Genomic DNA, 26,137 nt, shown 5'->3' on the forward strand with positions numbered 1-26,137 from the left:
ATCTCTGTCCCGATTAACATTTGAAATTAGCTTCTCTCTGGTGACCGGAAACTGGAGTTGGAGGGTAGCGTGTTTATGTGCCAGGGTCACCGGAAGTGCTTCCGCCAAGACGGACCATTGTCTCTTATGATTTACAAGGGAAGAGGGCCCACCCCCGCAGAAACTGTCTACCCTTCGCCGTAACTTCTATCCCTCAAGGTGAAGAAGAGGGTGGGATAATGGCTCGTACAATCTTTGTTCTCACCCTCCCTCGCCCTTCCCGGCGGCCATTGTCACCCTGTCCGAGCACGGTCAACGCTTTCACCTCACCCCCTCAATCTCCTAACAGAATCAGCTTCCAGCGCTAAATTTCTATTGAATCTCGGCCTTCCTTCTCCTTTCTCGGGCCGTCTCACAAAACCTTTTGTATTCAAATGAACCATTGTTTTTCCTTGGTTTACAACTTAATCATTCTCAACCCCAAACCTCCTTTTTTACATTCCTTTCGGCAAGTTTGCCAGTAAAATTGACAAATGGGGCATGTCATTCGGTGGACAAATAATTATATTTTCCTCTTCATTGAAACAAAGCTTCCCTTTCAATAACGAATTGAAACGATGAGAATTTCAATTGAATCTAGTCTAATTAGCAAAATATGACACGATACCAGCTCTGTGAGTTAGTAAATTAAAACTTTCTAAAAATGACTCGCTGTATTTATTTTAGAACAGGGTTTTCCCACTGATTGATTTTCATTTAATCTTTCACGTGTTAAGACACATTTCTAGATTTTGTCTCTTGACCAACATAAACAAAAAAAATCAGGTATTCAACTATTTTCGTTTTATGGTTTCTATCAGAGATTTCGTCTCTCAGAAAGAAAGACGAAGAGAGTGTGTGTGTGAGAGAGAGAGTAACAAAAGAAAGAGGAAGAGAGAGAGAGAGAGAGAGTAGCAGAAAAAGAGAGGAAGAGAGAAGTTGTAACAGAAAGGAAATAGAAAAAGTAAGAGAGAGAAACAGAAGGATGAGGAACGGAGAGGGGAGAGAGTGTGAGTGAATGAAAGAGAAAAAATAATTGTCAAGGCAAAGAGCTTCCTCTTTCTCGCTCTCTCTCTCTTCCATTTTCTTTCTCTTGTTGTCCTTTCCTCTTTCATTCTGTTTCTCTCTGCCTCTTCCTATTTGTTTCTGTTCTCTTTCACTCACTCACACTCTGTCCTCTATCCGTCCTTCAGTCTTCTGTTTCTGTCTCTTTCTCTTTTCATTTTCTTTCTATTACAACTTCTCTCTTCCTCTCTTTTTCTGTTACTCTCTCTCTCTTTCTTTCTTTCTGTTAATCTCTTTCTTCCTCTTTCTTTCTTTCTCCCGCTCCCTCCCTCTCTCTCTCTCTCTCTGTCCCTCTCCCCTCTCCCTCTCTCTTCTCTCTCTCTACCCCTCTTCCTCTCTTTTTCTGTTACTCTCTCTCTCTCTCTCTCTCTCTCTCTCTCTTTCTCTTTCTCTTTCTCTTTCTCTTTCTTTCTTTCTGTTAATCTCTTTCTTCCTCTTTCTTTCTTTATTTCTCCCGCTCCCCCCCTCTCTCTCTACCCCTTCTTTCTCTTTCTCTTTCTTTCTTTCTGTTAATCTCTTTCTTCCTCTTTCTTTCTTTATTTCTCCCGCTCCCCCCCTCTCTCTCTACCCCTCTCCCTCTCTCTCCCTCGCTCTCCCTCCCTCCTCTTCTCTATAACTCTCATATCAATACCCCCTCAGCAATTCCTCGAAATAAATACTATAACATACAAAATATTCTTGGAATGTTGTAACCATTCTAACAAATAGCAAGTTATCACTCAATTAAAGTTGGCTAAACATAGCTAAAAGCCTTTTGATTTAATCCTCACTCAAGTACGTCGAGTAAATCTGATTAATTTGATTAAAACGATTATTACTGCTTAAAAATCTTCAAACAGATAAATTATTTTAATAAACTTTATCTCTATAAATATTTATAAATAATTTAGAAATAAGCCAATTATTACTATATACTTTCTTCTTTTCGTTTTGCTCTTTAATTATAATTGAGATAGCCAAACCAAAGAGGATAAATTTGGCGGAAATTCTGTCGACAGTTCGCCTTACTCGAGGCCATCCAATTTCAACACTTAACGATTTTTCTGTTATCAATTTAATGAACCCAGATGGTATCAGTTCAGCCTGTTCTCGGAAAAAGGAGTAATAAGTTGACTAGATAAGAAGTATACAACGCTCCACCTCCGGGCTTAATTTCAGGTTTTCTGGTTTATATTTTAACATTCGTTCAGAGACAAGGGTTGTGTAACGAACTCAATTTGCAATATCGCTGCCAAATTGTTCCTAGCTAATAGTCAAAACTCGTTTTGCGTCATTTCTTTTCATTTCCGGCTCATGTATTTCATCATGTACCGAAGTAAAACGTAGAATTGTTACCGACTTGGTTTGAACCGGAAAGTGTGCACTGCTATTCCAGAATGCCATCTAAACACATTATTTCACATTCGGTAATAGATTTAAAAAANTATATATACATATACATAAAGACGACTTTGGAAACCGGACTGCCCTGTAGAATAGGTGGACTGTATGAGAGGGTGATTCATAGGGTTGTGGCAATGTGCCAAACTGCAGCCCCCCCAGGGTTAATACTCCATTCTCTCCACAATGGAAGGGAGACCGGTAATTTAGACGGAGAATAAAGTTGTATACTTCGGGTCGACGGGGATTTCATCGAAGGGGATCGTTGAGTTATACAATTATCACAAAACCTTGACATTTGATTATCAAAAGCGCCATTAATAATAATTTCAATTAATTGTTCTATCTAAGGACTTGATCGAGATGAAAAAGTTTGTACCACTTGCGGGATTCCAACCCACGACCTTCGGCTAAAGCTTCGAGTACAAATTCCGTTCGCGATACTTTTTAATCTGAACTAAGACCTTGTAATAATAATAATAATCTTTATGTAAGGTACTGGTAGAGATAAAAAGTCAGCGTGACGAACGCGATTCGAACCCACGACCTTCGGCTCAATACGCCGCTGCTGCTCTACCATTTGAGCCGTCGTGAATTCGATCAACTCGGACACCAACTTCCAGCAAAAATCTCCCATTGAAAAATGGCAAAAGGAGGGAAAATTCGAAAGGTGGGTTGAGATGGGAAGTTGATGTCCGAGTGGAATTATCTCAACCAATACCTTACATAAAGTTTAATTAATTGAAAGAAGTTATTTGGTCAATCGGACCACGAACTCTAATGGATTTAATAATAATAATGTAATGAAGTTTATTCAATTTATAAGCAATATTATAATAAGGTGAACATAAATGTACTCAATAAAAAGTAAACAATACGTCATGTATACTTCGTCTGCTGGAACGTGGTGAGAACATAGCAATAATGATGATAATATATATAATTAGATATTATGAGAACATGATAATAATTATGATCATAATTATAATAATGGAATAAAGTAAAATATATAAATAAAATAAATAAATAATCTTATACACTGCAAAATATAATACAAACCTTCTCTCTGATTACAAATTATTGTAAACGGTTCACAAAAGTGTTAATTTTCTGAAATAAAATAAATAACTAAATAGAAATTAATATAATTAATTAGTTAAATGCATATTGGATAATAAAAATGGATTAACTAAAAGAAATAATGATAAACAAGAATAAAAGTAAGAAAGGAAATATGAATACACATTAAAATAAAAAGGAACTGAAAATAATAATAACGTGGAATAATAGAAGAAAACAATGTTATCATTCAATCAATTCTTCCTATATATCCAATTGGATCCATTCAACAAATTTAAAAATTCTTTTATTGTGATTACATATAGAAGAACCAAAATCTATATTCAGAATTAATAGGACAAACAGCTATAAAATGGAAAATGTCCTCCTTTGCTTACAAGTTACACTGACGGCATTCTTCTTGTTCAGAAGCTTTGTAGCGGTTTGTCGTTCAAGTTAAGCAACTCGCCCCTTAATCTCACCAACCATCTGATGGATCGAGGATCTAAATTTTGTTTATTTTTTCCAGTCAAGCTTGCACACTTTACATTCGGATTTAATTCCTTGTATATTGTGTAATGTTGGAATATCATGGATCTTGCCACAAACTATTCTACGAGTGATTCTCTAACCGTTATAACTAAAAAAATGGAGATTGTTTTTATATACACGAGTGTCACAAAAATCAAAATTAGGGTCGAGGATAGTGTTGGAAACATAATGTTTACGAGCTAGTGCCTTCCATTCAAATGCCGAAAATAGCCTTTTTTTCCATACACACGCCATGATCTTCGTAGCCTGTGGGATGGTAAACATAAAACTCTCGATATGTATTTAAAGTGAGAATTTAAAATGAAAACATACATTGGATCTAGCTCAGTTTCGAACATCATTATACAAGTAGGAGAGTAACAGGGCAGGTAAAGTAATTTGCGAATAAAAAAACCATTGAACCTTATCCACCTCTATATTTATCCTGGGAAATGTTGACAACCTTGGAAGCGTACAGAGAATCAATCGAGAAACTGACTTAAACACTTGTAAACTTAGAACTTATAATAACTTACGAATACGTGATAGCTCTACTCGAGAAGGTACTCAATGCAAACATTGCAGCATTTTTTCCTTTTTCATCTATATGTTTTCTGAAGGACATCTTAGAGGTTAGGGCGACTATCAAATGCGCGTACTCAATAACTGCTGTGACCATTTTTTCTTGTATTTCCAGCTTTCATCACGAAGTCTACCTCCATTGTGAAATACCAAAATGGTTAATTTCTCCAAGTTGACCTTCAATCTCCAAAGTTCGCAGTATGATTCTAGCTTGTCAATTTTTATTTGAAGATCTTCTGGGTTTTAACTTCACCTCCGCTAATCCTTACTCTTTGGTCAGCACATCTACAAGATCGTTTATATACAAGGAAAACAGGATAGGGCTTAAAAGACATCCTTGCCTAACACCGCGCTTTACTTAAAAAAAGTCAGATCTTTCTTCAGGGGACGATGTACAGGCTTTAGATTCCAGGTATAAATTTCTAAGTGTACTAACAAATCTAGAAGAGAGCCGGTAATAGTGAAGCTTAAAGAATTTATCATTACGGTCACCTTAATCAAATGCAGCTTGGAAATCTACACAGAAGGCGTTTTTTTCCCAAAGCAGCCGATGTTCAACAATATTGACCAAAACAAATATAAAGTCTATGGTAGAATACCCTTTCTTAAAACCTGATTGAAATTCGCTCAAGATGTCGTTTTCTTTGATAAATTCCTGCTGAGCAAAAGTAAAAAAAGACCTTACTAAAGCAGTTTAAAAAGGATAATCCTCTATAGATGTTTGAACTGGTGGCATCCCCCTTCTTAACGTAAATTAAGTACTAGAAGTATTTTCAGAGGATCTACGGAAGAGGTCAAAACAGAGAAAACTTCCTTACCGTTTTCGCCGAGCTTTAGACTTATATGAGGTAACCTTTCTCGACCACGTTTTTAATTTTTATTTTTACTGTAATTTTAGCTATAATTTTTAATTATTAATGTATTCAATTTAAATTAATGTTTAGATGCTGAGCCCCAAAAGACATAATGTACTTCTGTGCCCAAAACACCATGTTTTTAATTTCCTATTAAGCTTTTAAAGTAAGATATTCAATTATTATTGGAATTATTGTTTTTTCATGTTTTAATTGTTTGTTTATATGATAATAAAACAGGCCCTGAAGATGACAGTATAAAACTGTCCAAAACCCCGCCAAAAACCGTAAGGAAGTTTTCTCTGTTTTGACCTCTTCCGTAGATCCTCTGAAAAGACTTCTTGTATCCAGCAGGTCGATAATCTAGTTTCATCGGTAAATTAAGTACTCTTTACAATTAGCTGGTATATTTCCTGTCGCATAAACATTATTAAACAATCGGAACAGGCTGTCAAACTCTTGAGGTGCATTTTTAAGAAATTCATAGCTTCTGATCTATTCCCGGGGCATTTTTGTATTTTAATTTTGAAAGTGATATTATTAGATCTGAAGTAGAAATAAAACGAATAATTGAAATAATTCCATAATCCAAGAATAATTCCAATAATGAAAGAATTCCAAAAGTTCAAAATGTTCCGGTAGTAATCGTTCATCGAATTGATTTATTTTGCCTTTTTATACCAATCGGACATTTTCATCGCTTATGAATCAGCTGAGAATTGGCTCGAAGTGAGTTTCGCTGTACAATGCGGGAACTTTGAATAACTGAGTAGACCCTAAATAATCCAAAAGCATAATCTGTTAAGAATATTGACTCGTTAAAGTGAAAAGGTTTTAAATTTAAGTTTACAAACACAAAGACTACTTCGTCCTCAATATAACAAGTAATTTAATTTGCGATGTATGATGAATATAAAACGAAATCAGTGCAAAACAGTTAATATAACTAATAAATGGCGTAATGATGATAAATAGAGTTTATACTATGATCATATGACATTGCTATACAGATAATATCAAAATATGTATTTTATGCCAATCGGATTTTGTAAGTTTTGTAGGCTTGATTTTCACACTCAACAGATTTTCTCTTCTCTGAAAGATAACGTTCAAAGAGGATATGCGTAAGTAAAGCTTAGGATTTACTAAGTCCCCTAGAGGTTTTTAGGCTGCTGAAGCAGCTAAAGGTGTCTTACATAATAATCCGCTTTTCTTCTAAATTTTCCGTTCCTCTATACTGATTTTTCCTAGTCAAATTTTGTTTCTCAAAATGAAACGCTAGTTTTATGCTTCACGCTATCTTTAAATCGATATGCAAATGAAGAATTTATAGATTCAGGTGCGTTACGGTTAGGGGAGAGGTTATAAAATATTTTCAATGCGGCAAACCGTAAAAAAAATGGAAACCACGCTGGCTAATTACTCTGTAAAGGGCTTATCTCTAGAAAGAGGTCGCCCTAATTTTGGCCCCTCCGCCCTTTTAAGACTCGAGAAGGGGAGTTTTCTCATGGTTCAAGGATTTCAACGAGCAACGGAATAGATTTTTTCCCGAGGTTGTAAGGAAGGTGAACAATAAAAAGAAAATCCGCCAATCCCGTGGTTTTATGAAAGTACGTTTCATTCGCCCCCTCCCTTAATGAAAGTCTTATGCACCGTAATAAAAAATAAAAGATCAATTATTTCCCGGGCGTAAAAAATTCATTCGGGTACCGCCTCGCTGAGATAATTATATATAAAAAATATAAAAAAAACATCGCCATAATAACGTAATGAGTGAGCTGTGAACTCACGATCCTACTGTGACAGTTCGTTTCTAACTTCCGACCCTAACTCACACCCAATTTGATGGGATCCCGCCCTCCTTTCATCCCTTCACCCCCGATTCCAAAGAGAGGCCACACAGGGCTCAATACAACGCGACCCTTTGCCTCCACAGGAGCACGCACGGGAATCCTTGTTGGAGCCAATTTGCCCCGTCCGATTCTTCCCCGGAGCACACAAAGAGTATTCTTTTTGCCGGTCCTACACGTCAACCGTTGTTAGCCCAGTCGTCCACCTCCATCCACTTGGAAACGCTTTACTCTCACTGCACTCAAATCTAAAGTTTCTAAAGGGAATGGCAACATGCTACTATTGAACTGTCCTTGACTACTAGAATCCATATAATTCTGGCAAATAATTCAATTACTGAAAATTGTTAATTGTTAAATTGCGAAAATACTTTGTTTAGCTATGAGCGAAAAATGTATATGTGTGTATATATATATATANTACTCTCTCTCTCTCTCTCTCTCTCTCACGTTCTCTCGTCTCACTCTCTCTCTCTCTCTCTCTCTCTCTCTCTCTCTCTCTATCTATCTATCTATCTATCTATCTATCTATCTATCTATCTATCTATCTATCTTTCTATCTCTCTGTGCGCGCGTGCGTGTTTGTGTACAAGACATTACGTTACTAAAGGTTTAGTGTTTGCACTACAGTAGTGATGATGCGAGGCGCGTTAGCCCTAGTTGCAACATAGACGGTGACGATGCAAGACGATCGAATCGACGAACTCAATCCAACACATTGACTCACACAAAAACCTAAATTTATATGTCATAATAATTTAGGGATAATATTTATTAGCCATAATCATATTCATTATCTCCCAATGTACGTTCATTAGTGAGGAAAGCTTATATTATTTATTTATCTTCCTCTCGTTAGGATGACTGTTAGCGAAACCTCCACGGACCGGATTTTTCATGTTTAGATTACATTTAATGAAGTATCACTGAACTATCGGTTTTTTGATTATTTTCTAAGTTATGAGTTTTCTCTCTACTATTATTTATTATTTACATTTTCGGGTGATTTGTTAAATATAATTTTATGTAATACAGTTGTTCATGATGAATGGTGGTCTAGATTACGATTTGAATAAATGGTGAAGAGAAATGAAAGTAAAACGTAAATGTTAGATTTTCTCCCAGATCGTTTAACAATGGGAAGGATGATTATGTACGGTTTGAATTGCAGTTTGAATAATAAAAATTTAGTCTCGTGTAGAGCTCTCTGTTTTCGTAGTTACTCTAGAAGTGCAGAGTTGATTCATGTATTCGAAAGTAGAGCATATTCTTGAATTCTAATGCATTATTCAGCACCTAGGAGATACGGAACCGAGGAGTTCTCGCCGCTTAAGGATTTACGAAGATATATCCAAGGATACGCGGGACATATCATAGACTATCACAGGAAATAAAACCTTATGGTTGAAGAATACCTTCTTTGTGTATTTTGTTAAATTAAGTTTGCCCCGGGTGTTTTCATTGGTTCTTTTGTTTTAGAGCATATTTGCTTTTGGCGGGTCGTAGCAGACGCGGTAAAAGCCGTGTGTTTAACCTCGGATATGAGCGCGAATACTACAGGCGAGGGTCCGCTTAGTAAAGAGCCGGAGAAAGGTCGACAGAGGAAGGAAAGAGGCCGTAAGCTTTTGGTCCCAAGTTATGTCGTCGAGCGTGAAATGCGTTTTCACCCCCGCCGCCCCTTGCCGGGCTGTGTTTAGAGACAGGGACCAGGCACCGTGCAAACAGAGCAGGGTGAAATATACGAGGAAGGGTAGAAAGTAAACAGGGGCGAGCTACACATCTTTATGTCTGAGGCAAACAGGGGGAATTAAACGGAGTCCCTCGGGACCACGCGGGGGGTGAGGTTGTGTTTCGGGGTGGGCCGGGCGGACGGGACGTGGGGTTCTTGATAGGGAAGCTCACAACCCCGAGGGGCCGCGAGTCTCTCAGACCCCTAATCCTTGGAGAGCCCTTTTAACCTGCGAAACGTGGAATAGTCGACGGCCTACTTTGTTACTTTGATATTCTTGCGAGTTTGCCTTTCTCTGTGGTCAAATTAATTAAAACTTTACACACTGCCCTCCCATTTGCAAAACCTCGTTAACAGTAAACATTTTTCTCCTGTTTATCTTCATGAAGACTTATCTTAACTAAATTCTAAATATATTATTTTTTTACTGAAACTTATCTATCTTTCGTCTAATCCCGCCAGATAAAAATGATACATAAATATTTGCTATTTTCTATAAAATAAGAACAAAAGAATTGCCATATTTTCAAATATGGTGTAATCACGATTCGATTATCGCCGACTTATCAAGTGGCCCAGGGGAGCTGTTAGCGAAGTACTTCTGTCATTATTTTATTAATCCATATATATATATATATAATTTGGCAAAAAGAGGGAATTCGGAGGGTTGCAGGTTGAGATGAGAAGTTGGTGCCCGAGTGGATCGAAGTCGGGATAGCTGAAGTGGTAGAGGAGCGGCGTAATGAGCCGAAGGTCGTATGTTCGAATCCCGCTCGACACAGTAGCTTTTTCATCTCAACCAAGACCTTTTGTAAAAAGTAAATTTGATTCAAGTAAAATATCAAATTGATTCAATTTGTTGACTCTGGTATGGCGTAAAAAATGTTTAAAAGCAACGAAAGTTCCAGTTTCTTCTACTGTTACTATTCAGACAGAAACGCGATAACAGCATTTTTTTTGCCTTGTGCAACCACACATCAGCCATGCCGTCAATCCGGGATGTCAAGCGGGGGAAACCGACGAGGAGAAGCCGCCGCGTCCCGGACAGCGACAGACCACGACCACGCAGCGGTATGAGCTGCCATGCTTTCTTTGTTCCTTTTTTAAATTATATATAATTACGAAGGCACCTGGAAGACGTAGAGCATATCAGCATTCGATTGTTGTTCTCTTCAAGGCGCTCGCTGCACCATATTCTCCTAAGTTGCTGGTGGTGAGATGTTGCTGCAGGTCGTCTCAAAGGGGCATACGATGTGAGACGTTTGTGTTAATAAAGGCCTTGCTAAAACATCTTGTATTTAGAATCTGTACTATGGAAATGATTCCGTCTTGCAACAATATTTCTGTCCTCTCTTAGCGTCGTAATGCGCTGAGATACACTACCAGGCCTCCTATTGTCACTTCGGGGATCGAAATCAGGCGAAGCCCAGGACACCACGCTCTGAGAAACGCCAACTGCCTCTCCGATATCCACTTGCCGGTGACCTCGATGTCTCATTATCACAATAATATGAACTTCTGGTTCATGATGATGTCTTTCCATGATTAAAGAGAATAGAACTGGATTAAAATGGAGAAAAGACGAGAAAATATGTTTGTTTACAAAATGAGTAATCTTCATGTTTACTATTCTTAAGTAAATCTATTATTAAAAATGAGGATTAACAAGTTTTATGTTTTATGTATTTACTATTTTGTTTTATTCAACTAACAAGAATATATCGGTTAATTTAATTGGAATAATTAGGATAAGGATAAATTACTGTTCGCACCGGGCACATTTTATTTTCTTCTTTCTTAAAAATAAAAAGAGTATTTAAATTTTCATTATTCAACTTTGTTGTGTCACACCTCGTCATCAGACCCGAAGGGGATTAAAGGTGCATTGAGTCAACCCTGTCGACGTCACGCGTAGTAGTACGTTACAAACCGCCGAACACGCTTGGTCGGACCTCGCCAATTCGCCTAACCTCATTTTTGTCTCTCCTCAAAGTCCAACCTCGTTTTCTTTTCTTTTTTTTACCCTCGTATACAGCAGGAGTATTCTCATTTTATGTTTTACTTTTCCTTCGCTACGCCTCCGCACTTTCTGGTAGTTTCAACAGGTTTCTCCGACGTTGAATCCGAGCTCGGTGACGCCGAAGGTGATTCCAACGACGCACCAGAAGGTATATTTCATACAGTCCACTCCAACGTAAATTTTCTTTATTTTATTTTTATTTTGTTTCACTCGTCAAGCCTCCGTTTTATTTTATTTTATTTTATTTTACTCGTCAAGCCTCCGTTATTTCTTTTATTTTAATTGAGTTTTATTTTAATTAAGACCAGCCCGAACAATTACAAATATCCCGATTCATTTTTCGTAGTTTAGTTATACAGACAATATAAAAAAGAGCCCAAATTTTTTTACACCGTACTCATCCAGAGTCCACAATTTTACTCCATTTCCTCTAAAGACATTCGAAATACTACCTTAACTATATGATTATAACCTTGCAAATTATTGGAGTTTATTAAAACAATGTAAGCTGAACCTCATTATAATAAGAAGAAGCAAACGCGTTGTTTTATACAGGTGCTTTGAACACTTCGACAAATTCAAAATTCTAACGTCACGGTTTAAGCCGAAATTGGGGCGTTGATGTCGTTGAAAATCCCCTTTGATCACGGTAAACAAACAAGTAAATCCAGGAGTTGTCCCTTTGTCAGACCGCAAAGGATCTCACGTGAGTCGGCCCTGTTTAGATTGGCTTATCTGAAAAGTCACACCTAATTACTTTAAACTTTTATCGGACAGGTTGATAAAGTTGTCTGCAAAGACAGGATACGGGGAATAAAAAAAACCGTGTTTAAAAGAACAGGGAGGATTCTTAGCAAAAAATCCTAATTCTACCTTCAATCACTATAGTTTTTAATTTGACGTAAATTTATTTAACATGTATAATAATTTATATTCGCACTTATTCACTTTCTAACGTTTTGGGTGTTGAAGAATGAAGGGTTACGTTTTATAATTTTTATCTTTGGAGAGTGGAGTAGTGATCAATATAAACGACTACAGCTTATATATTATTTGATATTTTTTCTTGTCTCCTAATATTTTGCCAATCGTCTTCTCGATAACCTTTTGTTATATTTGTTAATATCTTACGGTTATATAATTATTAAAATTATAATTAATTATTCTTTGTATGTAAGGTGAGATAAAAAAGTCAGCGGCACGAGCGGGATTCGAACCCACGACCTTCGTGTAAATGCGCCGCGGCTCGACCACTTGGGCTATCGTGACTTCGATCCTCTCGAACACCAACTCTCCATCTCAACCTACAAACGTTCGAATTTTCCCTCTTTTTGCCATGTTTGCCTCGTTGACTTTTTTTATCTCAACCAAGACCTTCCATAAAAAGAATAATTAATTGAAAGAAGTAATTTGGTCAATTGATCACTAAAACATAAATGCATTAAAATTATAATGTGTGGTGATTAGTGAACGTTAATCGATATTTATTTAGAAATCGTGAGATGCGGTCTGGTGTGATGTAGGTTTCAGAAAAACATTTTCTTTATCGTGCCAACGTTTCGATCTTTATTGAGATCATCTTCATGGCCTGGGATTTACAAATATTGTTTACATATAACAATTACATTTTGGATGTGGAAAAGTGAATTTATACAATGCAAAATATACTCTTGTGGTTGGCTGGGAGTGGACGATTCTCATCATCTTGATCTGTTTTTTTTCGATCTTCAGTGGGTGAACACTAGTCAAAATTCTAGTTATATAATTTTTAAAAACTAATTAATTATAACGATGTTTAATGCTTTTGAACTAAACTTAAAATACACATTTGGCAACAAAAACGAAGATTAATCTCTGAAGATGGCGAGACGCCCTAACTCATCCGATAGGCCTATAGCAGAGAGGATAAAGAGACCACAATAAATTAGAAACTATTTGTTTTTTATTATTTTGGTGCACATTTCATCTGATAATATTTATTTATTTTTTCTTCTGATAACCGTGTTTGATTGTTATAGTGGTTAAGAAAAAGTCGATAGTATTAATGTATTCGTTGTCCAGTAGCAAACTCTATAATAAAATGCCGAAATAACTTCTTTTTTTGCCACGTTTCTTAATTTGGCGAGTGGAGGGAAATTGACTAATAGGTATAAAAGAGCCATTTGGAAATCAACAGTGATATTGAGCGGTGCTGTTCATAATCACCCTTTTCCCCCTTCGTCGTGAATGGTATTTTCTTGAAAGCTCGTTTCCTGACCGATCGGCTGGGAAGAGACTTATCAATTTGAAGTCTCTTTAATAAAGGTGGCCTGGGGCTGGTGAGGACGCCCAATAACTCAAACTGTCATGCACCCTTCCAAGGAGCGAGGCCGGGGAGACACAATGAAGGCTTTTCTTTTAAATAATAAGTGTAATTAAAAGGCTTTTCTTCCCCTCCCGCCTCTGGAGCTCCTTTGTAGACCGCGATAGGAAACGCAGGGTGGGCGAGTCCAATAAACTTTGGAGGAAAAAAAGGAGAATTGTTATTCCAAGTCGGAAATACACCTGATATTTTTTCCCTCGAATTTCCCCGGATGTTTTTGTATACAACGCGGATGCCAAATGAACAAATAACTCGCCCAAGCATCTCTCCTTAATTAACTTCTCCATTGAAATTATTCATCTTCTTGTTTGAATTGGTTAATATTTTTTTACTTCAAAGAAATGCGAAGAGACACGATAGAATGAAGACAATCCGAAATAAATTTAATAAGACAAATTAAATTTCCACGTTTCCGAATTATTGAACGGACAAACGAACAACGAAGATGGAGTAATTATTGGATTCTATCAGTCATTTGGTGTGTTGATTGAAAAAATTGAAAGAAGTAACTTGGTCAATTGACCACTAAAACGTAAATGGATTAATATTTAATAACTAAAAGAAGTATCACTTCCCTAAACAGCTCCCCGTGGCCACTTCATAAGTCGCTGAGAATCCACTCCTGACTGACATTTGAAAATGGCAAAAAGGAGGGAAAATAAGAAAGGTTATAGGTTGAGATGGACAGTTGATATCCGAGAGGATCGAAGTCACGATAGCTCACGTAACCACTTGAGAGCAGCGGCGTATTTAGCCGAAGGTTATGGGTTCGAATCCCGCTCGTTACACTAACTTTTTATCTCAACCAAGACTTAAGATGAAAAGAATAATCATTTATTATATAATTATATTTATTTTTCGGGCTTTGAAAATGTGGACGAAGCCCATTCTAAATGTATGTCTTCTAATTTATGTCTTTTCACGTTGGTTTGGTACGTTAATGCAGAAAATATTTTTAACAGAAAGCCATAAAATATGAAATTTTGTGGAAAAGTAATTTTTTTCATTGCTTGCCAAATGATTCCAATTTTATATTTCTGGTTTCATCGCAATCGTAGTTAGATAAAAATTATACAAATAATCTTTAAGTTCTATTTTTATCACCACGTTTCCGATTATGCTACGATTCCTCCTCAGGGTAAAGATTAGAGGAGTCTATTGTAATGTTAATGATGCTATGTGTTAAAGCTACTTAGCCAGTGGTTCCTCAATTCACCACTGTTAAATAGCCAATTAGCCCAACTTATCCGTAGCTTCGACCCATGATAACCATTAATCCCAAAAGACCTTCAGCCCACTGTCTGGCGGTTTTGAGGGTCTAAGCAAATGCTATTATGAAGCGATACAGCGAGTTTACGTATCGATTGCGGTCGTTATTGTTATAGTTAACATTTCCTACTTCGTTAATATTGTATCCAACCGGAAGGGGCCGAGTCTGAATGACATTTTATAATTTTTAACTTTCAATTCCAACAGCCGACGTTTATTCGGCCAGAAAAAAGCAACAATATGAATAATAGAACAAATTCGTTCAAGAAGAATCTTCCACCTGACTTTCTTGACAATTTACGTTTTATTTTTTTGTTTTTGTTAATATTACGACTCATTTTTAATAATTATACTCGCCATCGAACAAAATGATACAATTTTGATTTTGCTACATATATTTTCCTGAAAAATAGATTCTTAAAACATTAAGTTTCAACGAGTAAATAAATGATTAGAGCAGGTATTTAATTTTTATTGTTAATAATTAGTTATTTAACCTTGCAGAAAAATAGAAAAGTAAGTATATAAAAAAAATGATATATAGTATTTCAGCAAATTTGGCTGAATATCATGACTCTCAAATGCAAACAAGGGGGTAAAAAAGTGGTTAGAGCAATGGCTCGTAATCCAACTAGTGGTCAGAACTTGAGCGATTATAGTACAAAAGCCACTTTTCATTGCAGGTGATCACACGACGAGAGCGGGAAAAAACGAAAGGTTCGAACAAATTGGAAGTTTCGTGTCGGATGACCATTTGCAACTCTTCTGTGCTTCATGAGGCACAATTTTTTGTAACCATTCCGGGTTTTCAAACCCCTTTTTAAAAAATTGTCCCGCCACTCATCGCTGCCCGTTTGTCCGATTCGGGTAAATTCCTCGTTGGGGCAATTATTGCCGCAATTTACTCCCGGGGACAGGGATAAGCAATTCCAGGTCTCCTAAATGGAACAAATTCCGCAAACCATCTAACAAATGAACGTTTTTCACTAATGGTAAGTGATTTTTTTTCTCTATTCGGCAGTTTCGTTCGTACAATGAGCTGAGCAAATCATGACCAACGTTTAAATAGCTATTGTCACTGTTAAGAGTATGTGTTTTAGCCATCCTGCTGCTCATAAAAGATGAATAGAAAAGTAAAAATATATTTCGTATAAGCCAGTATTGTTTTTCAAATTTGATAACTGTAGTCTGACTATTCTTCCTGTTTTCAGTTTATAAAAGGCGTTTGATAATTAATTAGACGACAGTATGAGTGGGCCAGACATTTCTGCATATTTCTTTTTATATTATTTGATTTTCATTTAAGAGCTAGTTTCTAGTTATCAAGTGCGATATAAATTCTATATTTTTCATGTAGCATAGAAATTGATATGAAAACCTATGTTGCTGTAGTTGTCTCCGGCGTGCAGAACGCGTAGTTTAGTGTTTTCGAATAATTATTGTATCTCTAAACTTGCAGATTTGCCGTTGGTCTATTAGAAACAGTTTAGCTTCTCATCATCATCAGGGATACTGTGAAAATAATCGTTGGTCTATGAAGACCAATTTGAATTTAAAATTGTTTGCAGGGAGGGTTTGTGCTTTTAAAAGGGGTTTTGCTCAATACGCCTGCATTTTTGGAAAATTCGAAAGGTAGGTTGAGATGCCCGAGTGGATCGAAGTCACGTTAGCTCAAGTTGTTAGAGCAGCGGCGTACTGAGCCGAAGGTCGTTGGTTCGAATCCCACTCCTGACAAAAACTTTTTCATTTCAACCAATACCTTACATAAAAAGATTAATTAATTGAAAAAAGTTATTTGATCAATCGGACCACGAAATATAATGAATATTAAATCCTTTGATTTCATGGACCGATTGATCACATAAATTCTATTCAATTGATTAATCTTTAAGTAATTCCATTTTCCCCGCCTTTTTTTGGAAAATTCGAAAGGTAAGTTGAGATGGGAAGTTGGTGTCCGAGGGGTTCGAAGTCACGATAGCTCAAGTGGTTGAGTAGCGGCGTCTTAGCCGAAGGTCGTAAGTTCGAATCCCGCTCGTGACACTGACTTTTTTATCTCAACCAATACCTTTCTTTAAGATTAATTGATTGAAAATATGCATTTATACTATAAGTTATATCATATATTTGTTATAAAGCTGGACGTTTATTTTATTTTCTGCAAATAGCATCTTGCAAGTTTTTCTCAAAAGTTAAACAATAAAATCATAGACAGTATATTTAAACAGTGTATAAAACCTGAAAGAGTTTAAGCTCCATGAATTTTAACATCCTATTGCTAGACTTCTTCTGAATCCCTTGCTAAGGATTTAACTTTTTGTCTGAGTTTCGGGGTTAATCAAAAGACGATATCTAAGTCAGGGAGAACGGATTTGGCAACAGGGCGGGCAGAGTAAGCCTAGATTAACACCACGGATGAGTAGAAAAGGAATCCCTAAGGCGTTCCTTATCTGGCGGATAGAAAAGAAAAAGGGGGGAAAGAGGAGTCTAAGAGGAAAAATTCCGTAGAAGATTGTGCGAGGCGGACAATCAATTGATTGAACTAAACATAGTCCTACTCTCTAACCCAGGGGTGCTCAAACTTGAACTGCTGGCGATCTACCTCAATATTTTTAGACTACTTACGATCGACTCTGAGAGGCTGCAAGTGTGTGTGATGCAGGGTTGTCGTACATACACGATACACCCTACCTACCTAGGTAGGGTGTACCGTAGCATATATAGACATTAGCTTTCTGCAAAATATAGATACATTATTTTAATCAAGGTTTAGGTTAGGTTTAGTTAGGTTCTTCTCTACAATATCAATGAAAAAACTCATAGTTATTTATTTTTCTTCTCGAGATCTACTCAAAAAGCACTCGCGATCGACTGGTCGATCGCGATCGACCGTTTGAGCACCCCTGCTCTAACCCAATAGAAACAATCCTCTAAAAGGTATTTTACTGCCTTGGGTCTACCTCACCCCATCTCTAGAGGGGGAGCGCACTTATTTCTCTAATTCACCCTCTCCTGAGGCAAACGGTCGAGATAATTCGGCACGAACTTCCTCTGGGGCTTTCCGCCCTTTCCCCGGACCGGCAGTCCACTGGGGCCGGCACATCGGCGATCGCGGGCGGATCGAAAGATTCCAGCTGGAAGCTCCGCAAGTCGACGGAATTTTTTTTTTATAAACCGTCGTCTGGTAGATGGAGGCGACGCTTCGGCCACCCCAAGCCGCCCCTCGCTCGGGAATTCTCACTGACGCAAATTGGTAAAGGAGATAAGGTGTGAGTTAGTAAAGGGAGAGTCATTAGTGTCGAACTAAATTCCATTAGATTTATTGTTCCAGGTACTTTGTGCTCGAAGTGGAAAGGGGCACAAGCATTAATACCCTCTCATCCTCCGGACAACGCTTCCACCCCTTTCCAGTTTGTCGTTTGTCTCTTTAAATTTATAAGCTCAGAAAACCTCTATTCATTTCACAAACAAACAAAGAACTAAAATAGTGTTTTCAAATTTTAATATTAGCAATTACGACGAATGTTTATCCATATTTCCTTCGAACGAACTTACGCGTATTTAATTATTTTTCGTATATAAACGTCAAAAACTATGCAAAAACATATGTATGCTATTTATTTTAATAAATTCTGTTTATTCTTTCAATATCAAATTTTCTAATCGAAATAGTCCTGGTTAATGGGGACCGCGGTGCGACTCTTATTTGCCGTATTCTGGGTTGTCAATTGTAATTTTCTGACCCCTGATCTAAGAAACCTTTAATCAGTTGGATAAAATACCCTTAACAGTGCGAAAATATTTTTTTTACAAATTGATATATTTCTAAATCTGTAATTTATTCAATCAACGGTGGTGTTTCTCAAGGACGTTTTCTCTCACCACTCCTTTACCCTCTACACTGTTTTACATTCTCTAATGACTTGAATATTAAATATCTCGACACTGATCCTGTCATAGCCTCCTGTTCTTTCCGATAACATTACAACGTGAATTGTTTTTTTGCTGAAGAGCTTGAAGATAAGTCCCTATAATCATAACCTCAAAAAGAAAAACCTATTCTAGTTTACCTCAACATTGTGGCTATTCTCTCGAGTATAAAAACGAGACATTTCGAACCCTAGAAGCTGAAAATAATCCCTAATCATCGGAACTCTAACACCTGAAAATATGTGCAGTCTGTGAAATTAATCATCAAAATTAACAGCACGTTTAGTTTATTTGATAGCCTACTAACTAGTACTGTTGCACTCTTGATTTACGGGGCAGGAAAGAAGTCAACTTTTATTACTTTGCATAGAACCAAACCAAAGTCCTCGTTTTAATGTATATTACTTTGTAAGAAATTTTATCCGTGAGATGGCATTGACTGTCCAACGATGGCCACGAACTACTGGGCGACCGTCATTCCAGCCAACTACTCCATTCTAATTCATAGTATTACATTTACTGGTTATAAATTTTTTATGTAGTTTCACAATATAAAATATAAGAAAGTCGAAAATAATACTTTTTTATATATGTACGACTATTTTATTAAAAGTTAAAACCGAGAAATGATTGCCAGATGTCTCTCTCTCATTCTCAGCCTCACTCATACAATACATATCGCACACCCAAGAAAAATGACACAACTCAAAAAAAGAAAATTTTTCAGGATAGACAGATGGACTTTTTTTTTATTTATGTATTAAATAAACATAAAACATCATAAACAATTGATAATAAAACTGACATTCATCAATATTGTCTTTCGTTTGTCCAAAAGTTAAGGAAAAATACAAGACTTTAAAAATCCAGCTTTACTGCCACTAAAAAACTATTCCTTTTTGAGAAGTGTCACGTTTGTTGTGATTGGCTCTCAGTAAGTTAGTTTGTTTGCTCTAATGGTAGTCAATGATTTACTGTAAGGCTATTAATTTCTTTATGATAGTAACTGACAACATACAAACCTAACAAACAAGCATAAATAGTAATAATATTTATAAAACATATAAATATATGTTAAGTTTTACTAAGTTTATTTTTGACCAAAATTAATGTGCTTTTCCCCTGAAGTCAGAAATAATTAGTTACACTATTTTTCGTGGCCCGCTTGACCAATTAATATCATACAATTAATCGAGGTTTTAAGTTGAGATAGAAAAGTCAGTGTCACGAGAGGGATTCGAACCCACGACCTTCGGCTTGACACGCCGCTATTCTACCACTTGAGCTATCGTGACCTCGATCCACTCAGACACCAACTTCCCATCTCAACCGCAACTTTTGAATTTTCCCTCCTTTTTGCCATTTTCCAAATGTCGTGTAATCTATTTGATTCGCGGCGACAAGTGAAATGACCACGGAGAGCTATAGTGAAGTATACTTCATTTTAATTCATTAAGTTCACTATTTTTCGTGGTCCGCTTGACCAATTAATATCATCCAATTAATCAAGGTTTTACGTTGAGATTAAAAAGTCAGTGTCACGAACGGGATTCGAACCCACGACCTTCGGCTTGATACGCCGCTACTCTAGCTCTTGAGCTATCGTGACTTCGATCCCCTCGGGAACTACTTCCCATCTCAACCGCACCTTTTGAAGGTCGTGGGTTCGAATCCCGCTCGTGACACTGACTTTTTTATCTCAACTTAAAACCTTGATTAATTGTATTAAATAGTTATTTCAAACACAAAATTAATTATTGAAATAAAGGTTTTATTGATTATTAAACCTAGTGTAATTAAAACATTTAAAAAATCGTTGAAACTATAAAATAATGTAAAAGTTAAAAAGACAGCATTGTTAACAGAAATATTATAATTAAGAATGCTATTAAAATAAAGGAAATGAAACTAAAATAATTCGCGATCACTCTGGATCAAAGTATGTGCTGAATTAAAAAGCAAATTGAGTTGGTACTGTCAAGCTTTCGACCTATTTTAAGGTAAAATAGGTCGAAAACTTGGCAACATCTGAGTGTGCTTTTTTGTTCAAGATCATACTTTGACCCTGAGTGTACGTGAGGGAAAAAGTGATTGATACTTCTAAAATAGAAATCTAAAATAATTTTAAAATTAGTACTACTTTGCTTGTGCAATGAAGAGAAAAACGCAGCGTAAGAACTAGGAATTCTATTAGATTCAATTGTGGACATGCAATATTCTTTTTTTCGTATAAAGTATAATTGTGTTAATTCAGTGTGTACAATATTTTGATTTTCTGTAACATTTTTCACCTGCAACTTTGATGATGAGCCTTAATGCTTCATAGTTTGTTAGTGATATCTGAAGAGGCAGAACTATCAGCATTATAGGTCAATCTTTTCTTCACATTACCCGTTATCAAAGAGCAACGAGAAGATCCAATATCCATAATGTTTTGCCCCAAGGTAGTTGCCAAAGAGGTGGAATTTAAGAACTGACATACATTTCATTATCATTATAGATGGCAGTTTCCTTATTGTTGGTTGTCAACAAATGTAGGATCAGTTTATCCATGTCATGTGAAAGTCAGTTTTACAAATATTTAATACATGTGAAGGTGGACAGTGCGTTTCCGCCAATTCGAAAATGGCACATGGTGCTGAGCAGCCAAGAGGCCACCTCAGTTGTATAATTTTTCCTGTACCATCACAAACCCGAATACTTCAAAAAATTAATAATCCGGTTTTTAGAATTTTCCGAGTTGTGTCACTTTTTTAGGGTTGTGCGATATGTGGCGTGGATATAAAATTATTTAAACGAAATATTTCATAATACCCCGTGGTCTACGTTGTCCCTCAAGATTTGCATACAATGTTGACATGTGAGAAAAACGGCACTTTTTCATTCTTGGATCTTGGATCCAATTTCGGCCTCAATTTCGATGACATATTTTGAATTAAAAGTATATAAAAATATATAATAATTGTATAAATATTAATTAATAACTAGTAAGAATCTCTCCCTCTCCCTCTCCCACTCCTTCGCTCTCGCTCCTTCTCCTGCTCCCTCTCCCTCTCCCTGGTTTCTTCTCTTCCCTTCTCTCCTCTCCTCGCCATCGAATATCTGGATGATGACAGATGACCCTATCTATCTATTGTCTCGTTGCTACCTAATTTCCTACGGTAAAAGTTGAGAAATATACATATAATATATATCTTGTTTAACAAAAATAGAATCATATCATCAAGAACTGATGTCATTGTAGTTTCATGTACTGCATATGGTGGAGCTGATCTGATCAATAAAAACCAGATGTTCACCAATTTTACGTGGCCCATGCAATATAACTTGTTGCTTTAAGTTGGCTGCCAGCTGTATCCTACCTTCTCTCTGGTAAACTTAAATTAAGTAACAAAAGACTATATTTAGCCTTATCTTGAGGTGACTCTTTTACAACACTCGGAAATAAAACTGATAACATTTTGTCAGTGTATTGAACATGAAAATATACTGTACTGATTATAGATTAATAAAATAATTTCGGATGTAAATCAAATGGATTGTATTAACGATAGAAAGTGACTAAATAATAGTAAGAGAAAGGTCGAAAGAATTTCGAATAATTGACCAACGACTAGACAAAATTGTTTGCGCACCTTTTGCCGTTTCCTTGTTGATGGAACAAATTTCATCGCCCGCTGATCTGCAGGTAAGGGCTGTATTTGGCAGTTCGATCATCCAATCCTTAAACCTGTGACGAGTCGAATCCATGACAAATAATTAAAACAAGCGAACCGAACCGCAGATGATAAGTAATGATCAAAGAGATGACAAAACGCGATCAATGTGATTGGAAAATGGTCTTGATATTTTCCGGACGTGTGTTAAATCGGATGTCTGTAAATGAAAGAGCAGTAGCGATTGTTACTCGGTTTGAGGAGAGACTCTCTTTTAATTGGTTTTCCCTTTTGTCGAGATAGTAAAGTGTTGGTGGTAAACAAAGGGCTTTAGTGTAAAAGGGAGGTGACCGCCCTTCCTTCAATATGGTGTAAACTTATCTCGTTCCTGTTTCCATTGGGCCCTTCGTCTCTAATACCCCTTCACTCTCGCGACTTAAGTCTTGTATCTCCCTGTCAATTTGGGAAAGCTTTAAGCTCCTTCCCTCTTCCAAAAATCGTTTCCTGCCTATCTCCTGCAGGTAAATTGGGCATAGAGCTTATCTATGAAGTTAAGGCTCGGATCGTATAATCCAACGGTGTCGTTTACGTTTAAGATGAGGCCGTAGGGGCGTCCTCTGCCGGGCGTCATAACGCCTAATATCACCCCATTGATGCCGAAACTTTTCAAAGAACTCAAAACCGTGTTTTATGAAGAAATTAAAATTCCGTTCGGGCCGACTTCTACCCAAAGGGACAGTTTTAATCGGCTGCCATCCTTGTTTTGCTACGTTACTACAAACATAAAACAACATCTGCAGCACAACTCTTGACAAATTTTGAAGGAATTATGCTAGCTCGCTTACCGACAATACCACTTAAAACAGTTTTTATCAATGCATATTACACATAACGTAAATTAATAAATTAAACACGTTGAACACACATTTCAGACGTAAAACAATTCACAAAACTGAGAGCCCAGGAATACGTATTTAAAAGACACTATAATATTATTAAAAAATCGTATTGTTTCTAGACAAATAATTTCATATTTTGGGTAAGTGTTTACAACTGGTGTAAAAATATGTTACTTTCAAAGTTATGTCATCTAAGTAAGTCGAGTCAAACTCCTTTTATGGTACTTTTGTGATTGTTAAGATATAAGCGGTTATTCAGTTGAATAGTAATTGGGTTTTCGTCCATTAAACATTTGTTCCAAACTGTTTCTCAACAGTCGTTGGACGCTTTTTTTCTCGCTTTTTTACTTCATTCAGATACTGGGCTGCTATTGCACTTCATTTAGGATCTTACAATATACAGTTATTAACAGATATTTTACATATAACTATCAATTTTACAACTATTTGGCATACCCATGGTACCAACCTAGGCCCGATACTTGCAGATATAATTTTGTCACATCTATTAAACAAGTTATACCACAACTACCTTTCACATTACCCTTCCTCATTAAATACTTAGATGATATATTAAGAGCAGTTCCCACAGTTGAAATTCAAACTACATTAGATACGTTTAACAGCTTTCACCGACGCCTACAATTTACACATGAAATCGAAAACAACAAAACAATACCATTTTTAGATACACTTGTAATAAAACAACCAGATGGCACATTAATCGCAGATTGGTATCAAAAACCAAGAAACACAGATCAACTTTACATCACACCATCGTCTTCATACACGGCCAAAGGGCTACTTCATAGAACTATTACCCTAAGTCATGAATCTTTTTACCACAAGAACATAAAGATATACAAACATATACTCCATAACAATCATTACCATACACTCATAATCAACAGAATAATCAACAACTACAACTTAATATTAACACCATCCACTATTACTCATAATAATAATACATCATATCTATCAAATACAGACAAACGAACTTACCTGTCACATAAATTAAACATATTTTTCTCTTCTGATAACTTTAAAATAGCTTTTAAAAACTGTAAAACAATTGACACACTTTTTTCCAAAATTAAAAAACCCACATCAGTAACAAATAAATCATACGTAATTTACAAAATCAATTGTTTAAATTGTCCGGCAACTTACATCGGAATTACATCCCAATATCTGGATAAGAGAGTAAAGCAACATATCTATGATTGCAAAAAAAAAATCCAACAGCACCGGCTACCTACCATTTTCAACACCAACACAATTTCGACTTTAATCATCCTAAAATATTACACACAGAACAAAACAAAAATAAACGTAACGTTTTAGAAATGTGTCGTGTTTAGTGACCGTTAATTAATGATTATTTCGAGATCGAGAGGTGCGGTCTGGTGTGGCGTAGGCTTTAGAAAAACATTTTCTATATCACTCCAACGTTTCGATCTTTTTGAGATCATCTTCAGGGCCTGGGATTTATAAACATTGTTTGATTTTTACAAATACATTTAGGATCTGGGAAAGTTATGAATATATACAATGCTAGAAAATTTTAGATTCAAAATAATGAATTTATACAATGCTACAAAATTTTAGATTCAAAATAATGAATTTATACAATGCTACAAAATTTTATATTTAAAAAAGGAATGAATTTATACAGTGATAGAAATTTTGGACCAATCAAAGTATTTGTAATAAATCACTCAAAGTGTTTGTTTTCTGTTGAATATTGAATGTAGATGTGTCATTATTGGGTGTTGTGTTGAGAGTGGTAGTGAGATATTGATATTTTATGTTTATATACGTTGGATTTTGAATGGGTAGGGAAGGATGTCGGAATAAAAGACATTTTTATATGAGGAGTCAGCTTCTTTGAGGTGAAAGAAGCCGTCAATGGGAAGATTACAAAGGTGTTTTTACTTTTTATGTATTCATATACAGGGTGAATTGCTACTCGTGCTACAAACTTCTCCAGTAGATTCTTCACCCTAAAATGAACAAAAAAGTTCATATTGTCCATGGTCCGATTCTCAACCATTTCAGAGTAATTTCGCTTTTTATCGATTTTGAAAGATATCACGTCCTGGCGTCGGAAAATCGTGATATCTTTTAATCTAAACATTTCTCTGAAAATCTAATAGCACCGTTGAAATTCCCGTTAATTTTTCAATAAGAAGATGACGGTGGCAAAATGTTTGGGCTAATTTTTTGTGTTTTATTTCAGCCAGAACTACAAAAAGAGTGGAAAATTGTGTAAATCGGAAAGTGTATAAAGTAATCCAGAGTTTCTAATTTTAGTCTCAGAAGGCAGCAAATTTGAGGAAAACTACCTGATTTAATAACGCTTCCAACGCACTCGTCATTTTCTTATTTAGTGGTTGTGAGACCAAGATGTTGATGACAAAAAGAGAAAAAATGGTGGTTCAAGGATTGCTAATGTTTGAGAGTGACTTGCTACTCGTGCTACAAACTTCACCAGTAGATTCTTGACCCTAAAATGAACAAAAAAGTTCATATTGACCATGGTCCGATTCTCAACCATTTCAGAGTAATTTCGCTTTTTATCGATTTTGAAAGATATCACGTCCTGGCGTCGGAAAATCGTGATATCTTTTAATCTAAACATTTCTCTTAAAATCTATAAGCACCGTTGAAATCCCCGTTAATTTTTCAATAAGAAGATGAAGGTGGCAAAACGTTTGGGTCTTTCTTCCTTGACCTTCTAGCTGTTTGTAAACTTCTTAAGCATTACATACTAAATGGGCATTAAATTAAATTAAAAAATTTCAATGGAATTATGATTTTGATTCTCTCTAAAAATTAACGGGGATTTCAACGGTGCTTATAGATTTTAAGAGAAATGTTTAGATTAAAAGATATCACGATTTTCCGACGCCAGGACGTGATATCTTTCA

The 26,137-nt window shown here is 36.2% G+C and overlaps 1 protein-coding gene and 1 non-coding gene across 8 annotated transcripts in view; one reads left to right on the forward strand and one right to left on the reverse strand.

The window, feature by feature from the left end:
• LOC106670319 (nucleolysin TIA-1) overlaps window positions 1–26,137 on the forward strand; it is a 387,290-nt gene that overhangs the window by 212,343 nt on the left and 148,810 nt on the right. Inside the window, exon 1 of one of the 7 annotated variants that reach the window (XM_024228479.1) lies at window positions 10,868–11,236. The exons of the other annotated variants lie outside the window; for them this stretch is intronic. Within the exon in view, the coding sequence (XP_024084247.1) occupies window positions 11,122–11,236 (115 nt within the window). The 5' untranslated portion in view covers window positions 10,868–11,121. Of the gene's footprint in view, window positions 1–10,867; window positions 11,237–26,137 lie in introns of those variants that run through there. 7 annotated transcript variants of the gene reach the window in all.
• Window positions 19,872–19,944, reverse strand: Trnad-guc. Its single transcript has one exon. It is a non-coding gene; the product is annotated as a tRNA-Asp (tRNA).

This window comes from Cimex lectularius, unplaced genomic scaffold, assembly GCF_000648675.2.
Source record: "Cimex lectularius strain Harlan isolate CLEC.00 unplaced genomic scaffold, Clec_2.1 scaffold258, whole genome shotgun sequence".
NCBI classification, from domain to species: domain Eukaryota; kingdom Metazoa; phylum Arthropoda; class Insecta; order Hemiptera; family Cimicidae; genus Cimex; species Cimex lectularius.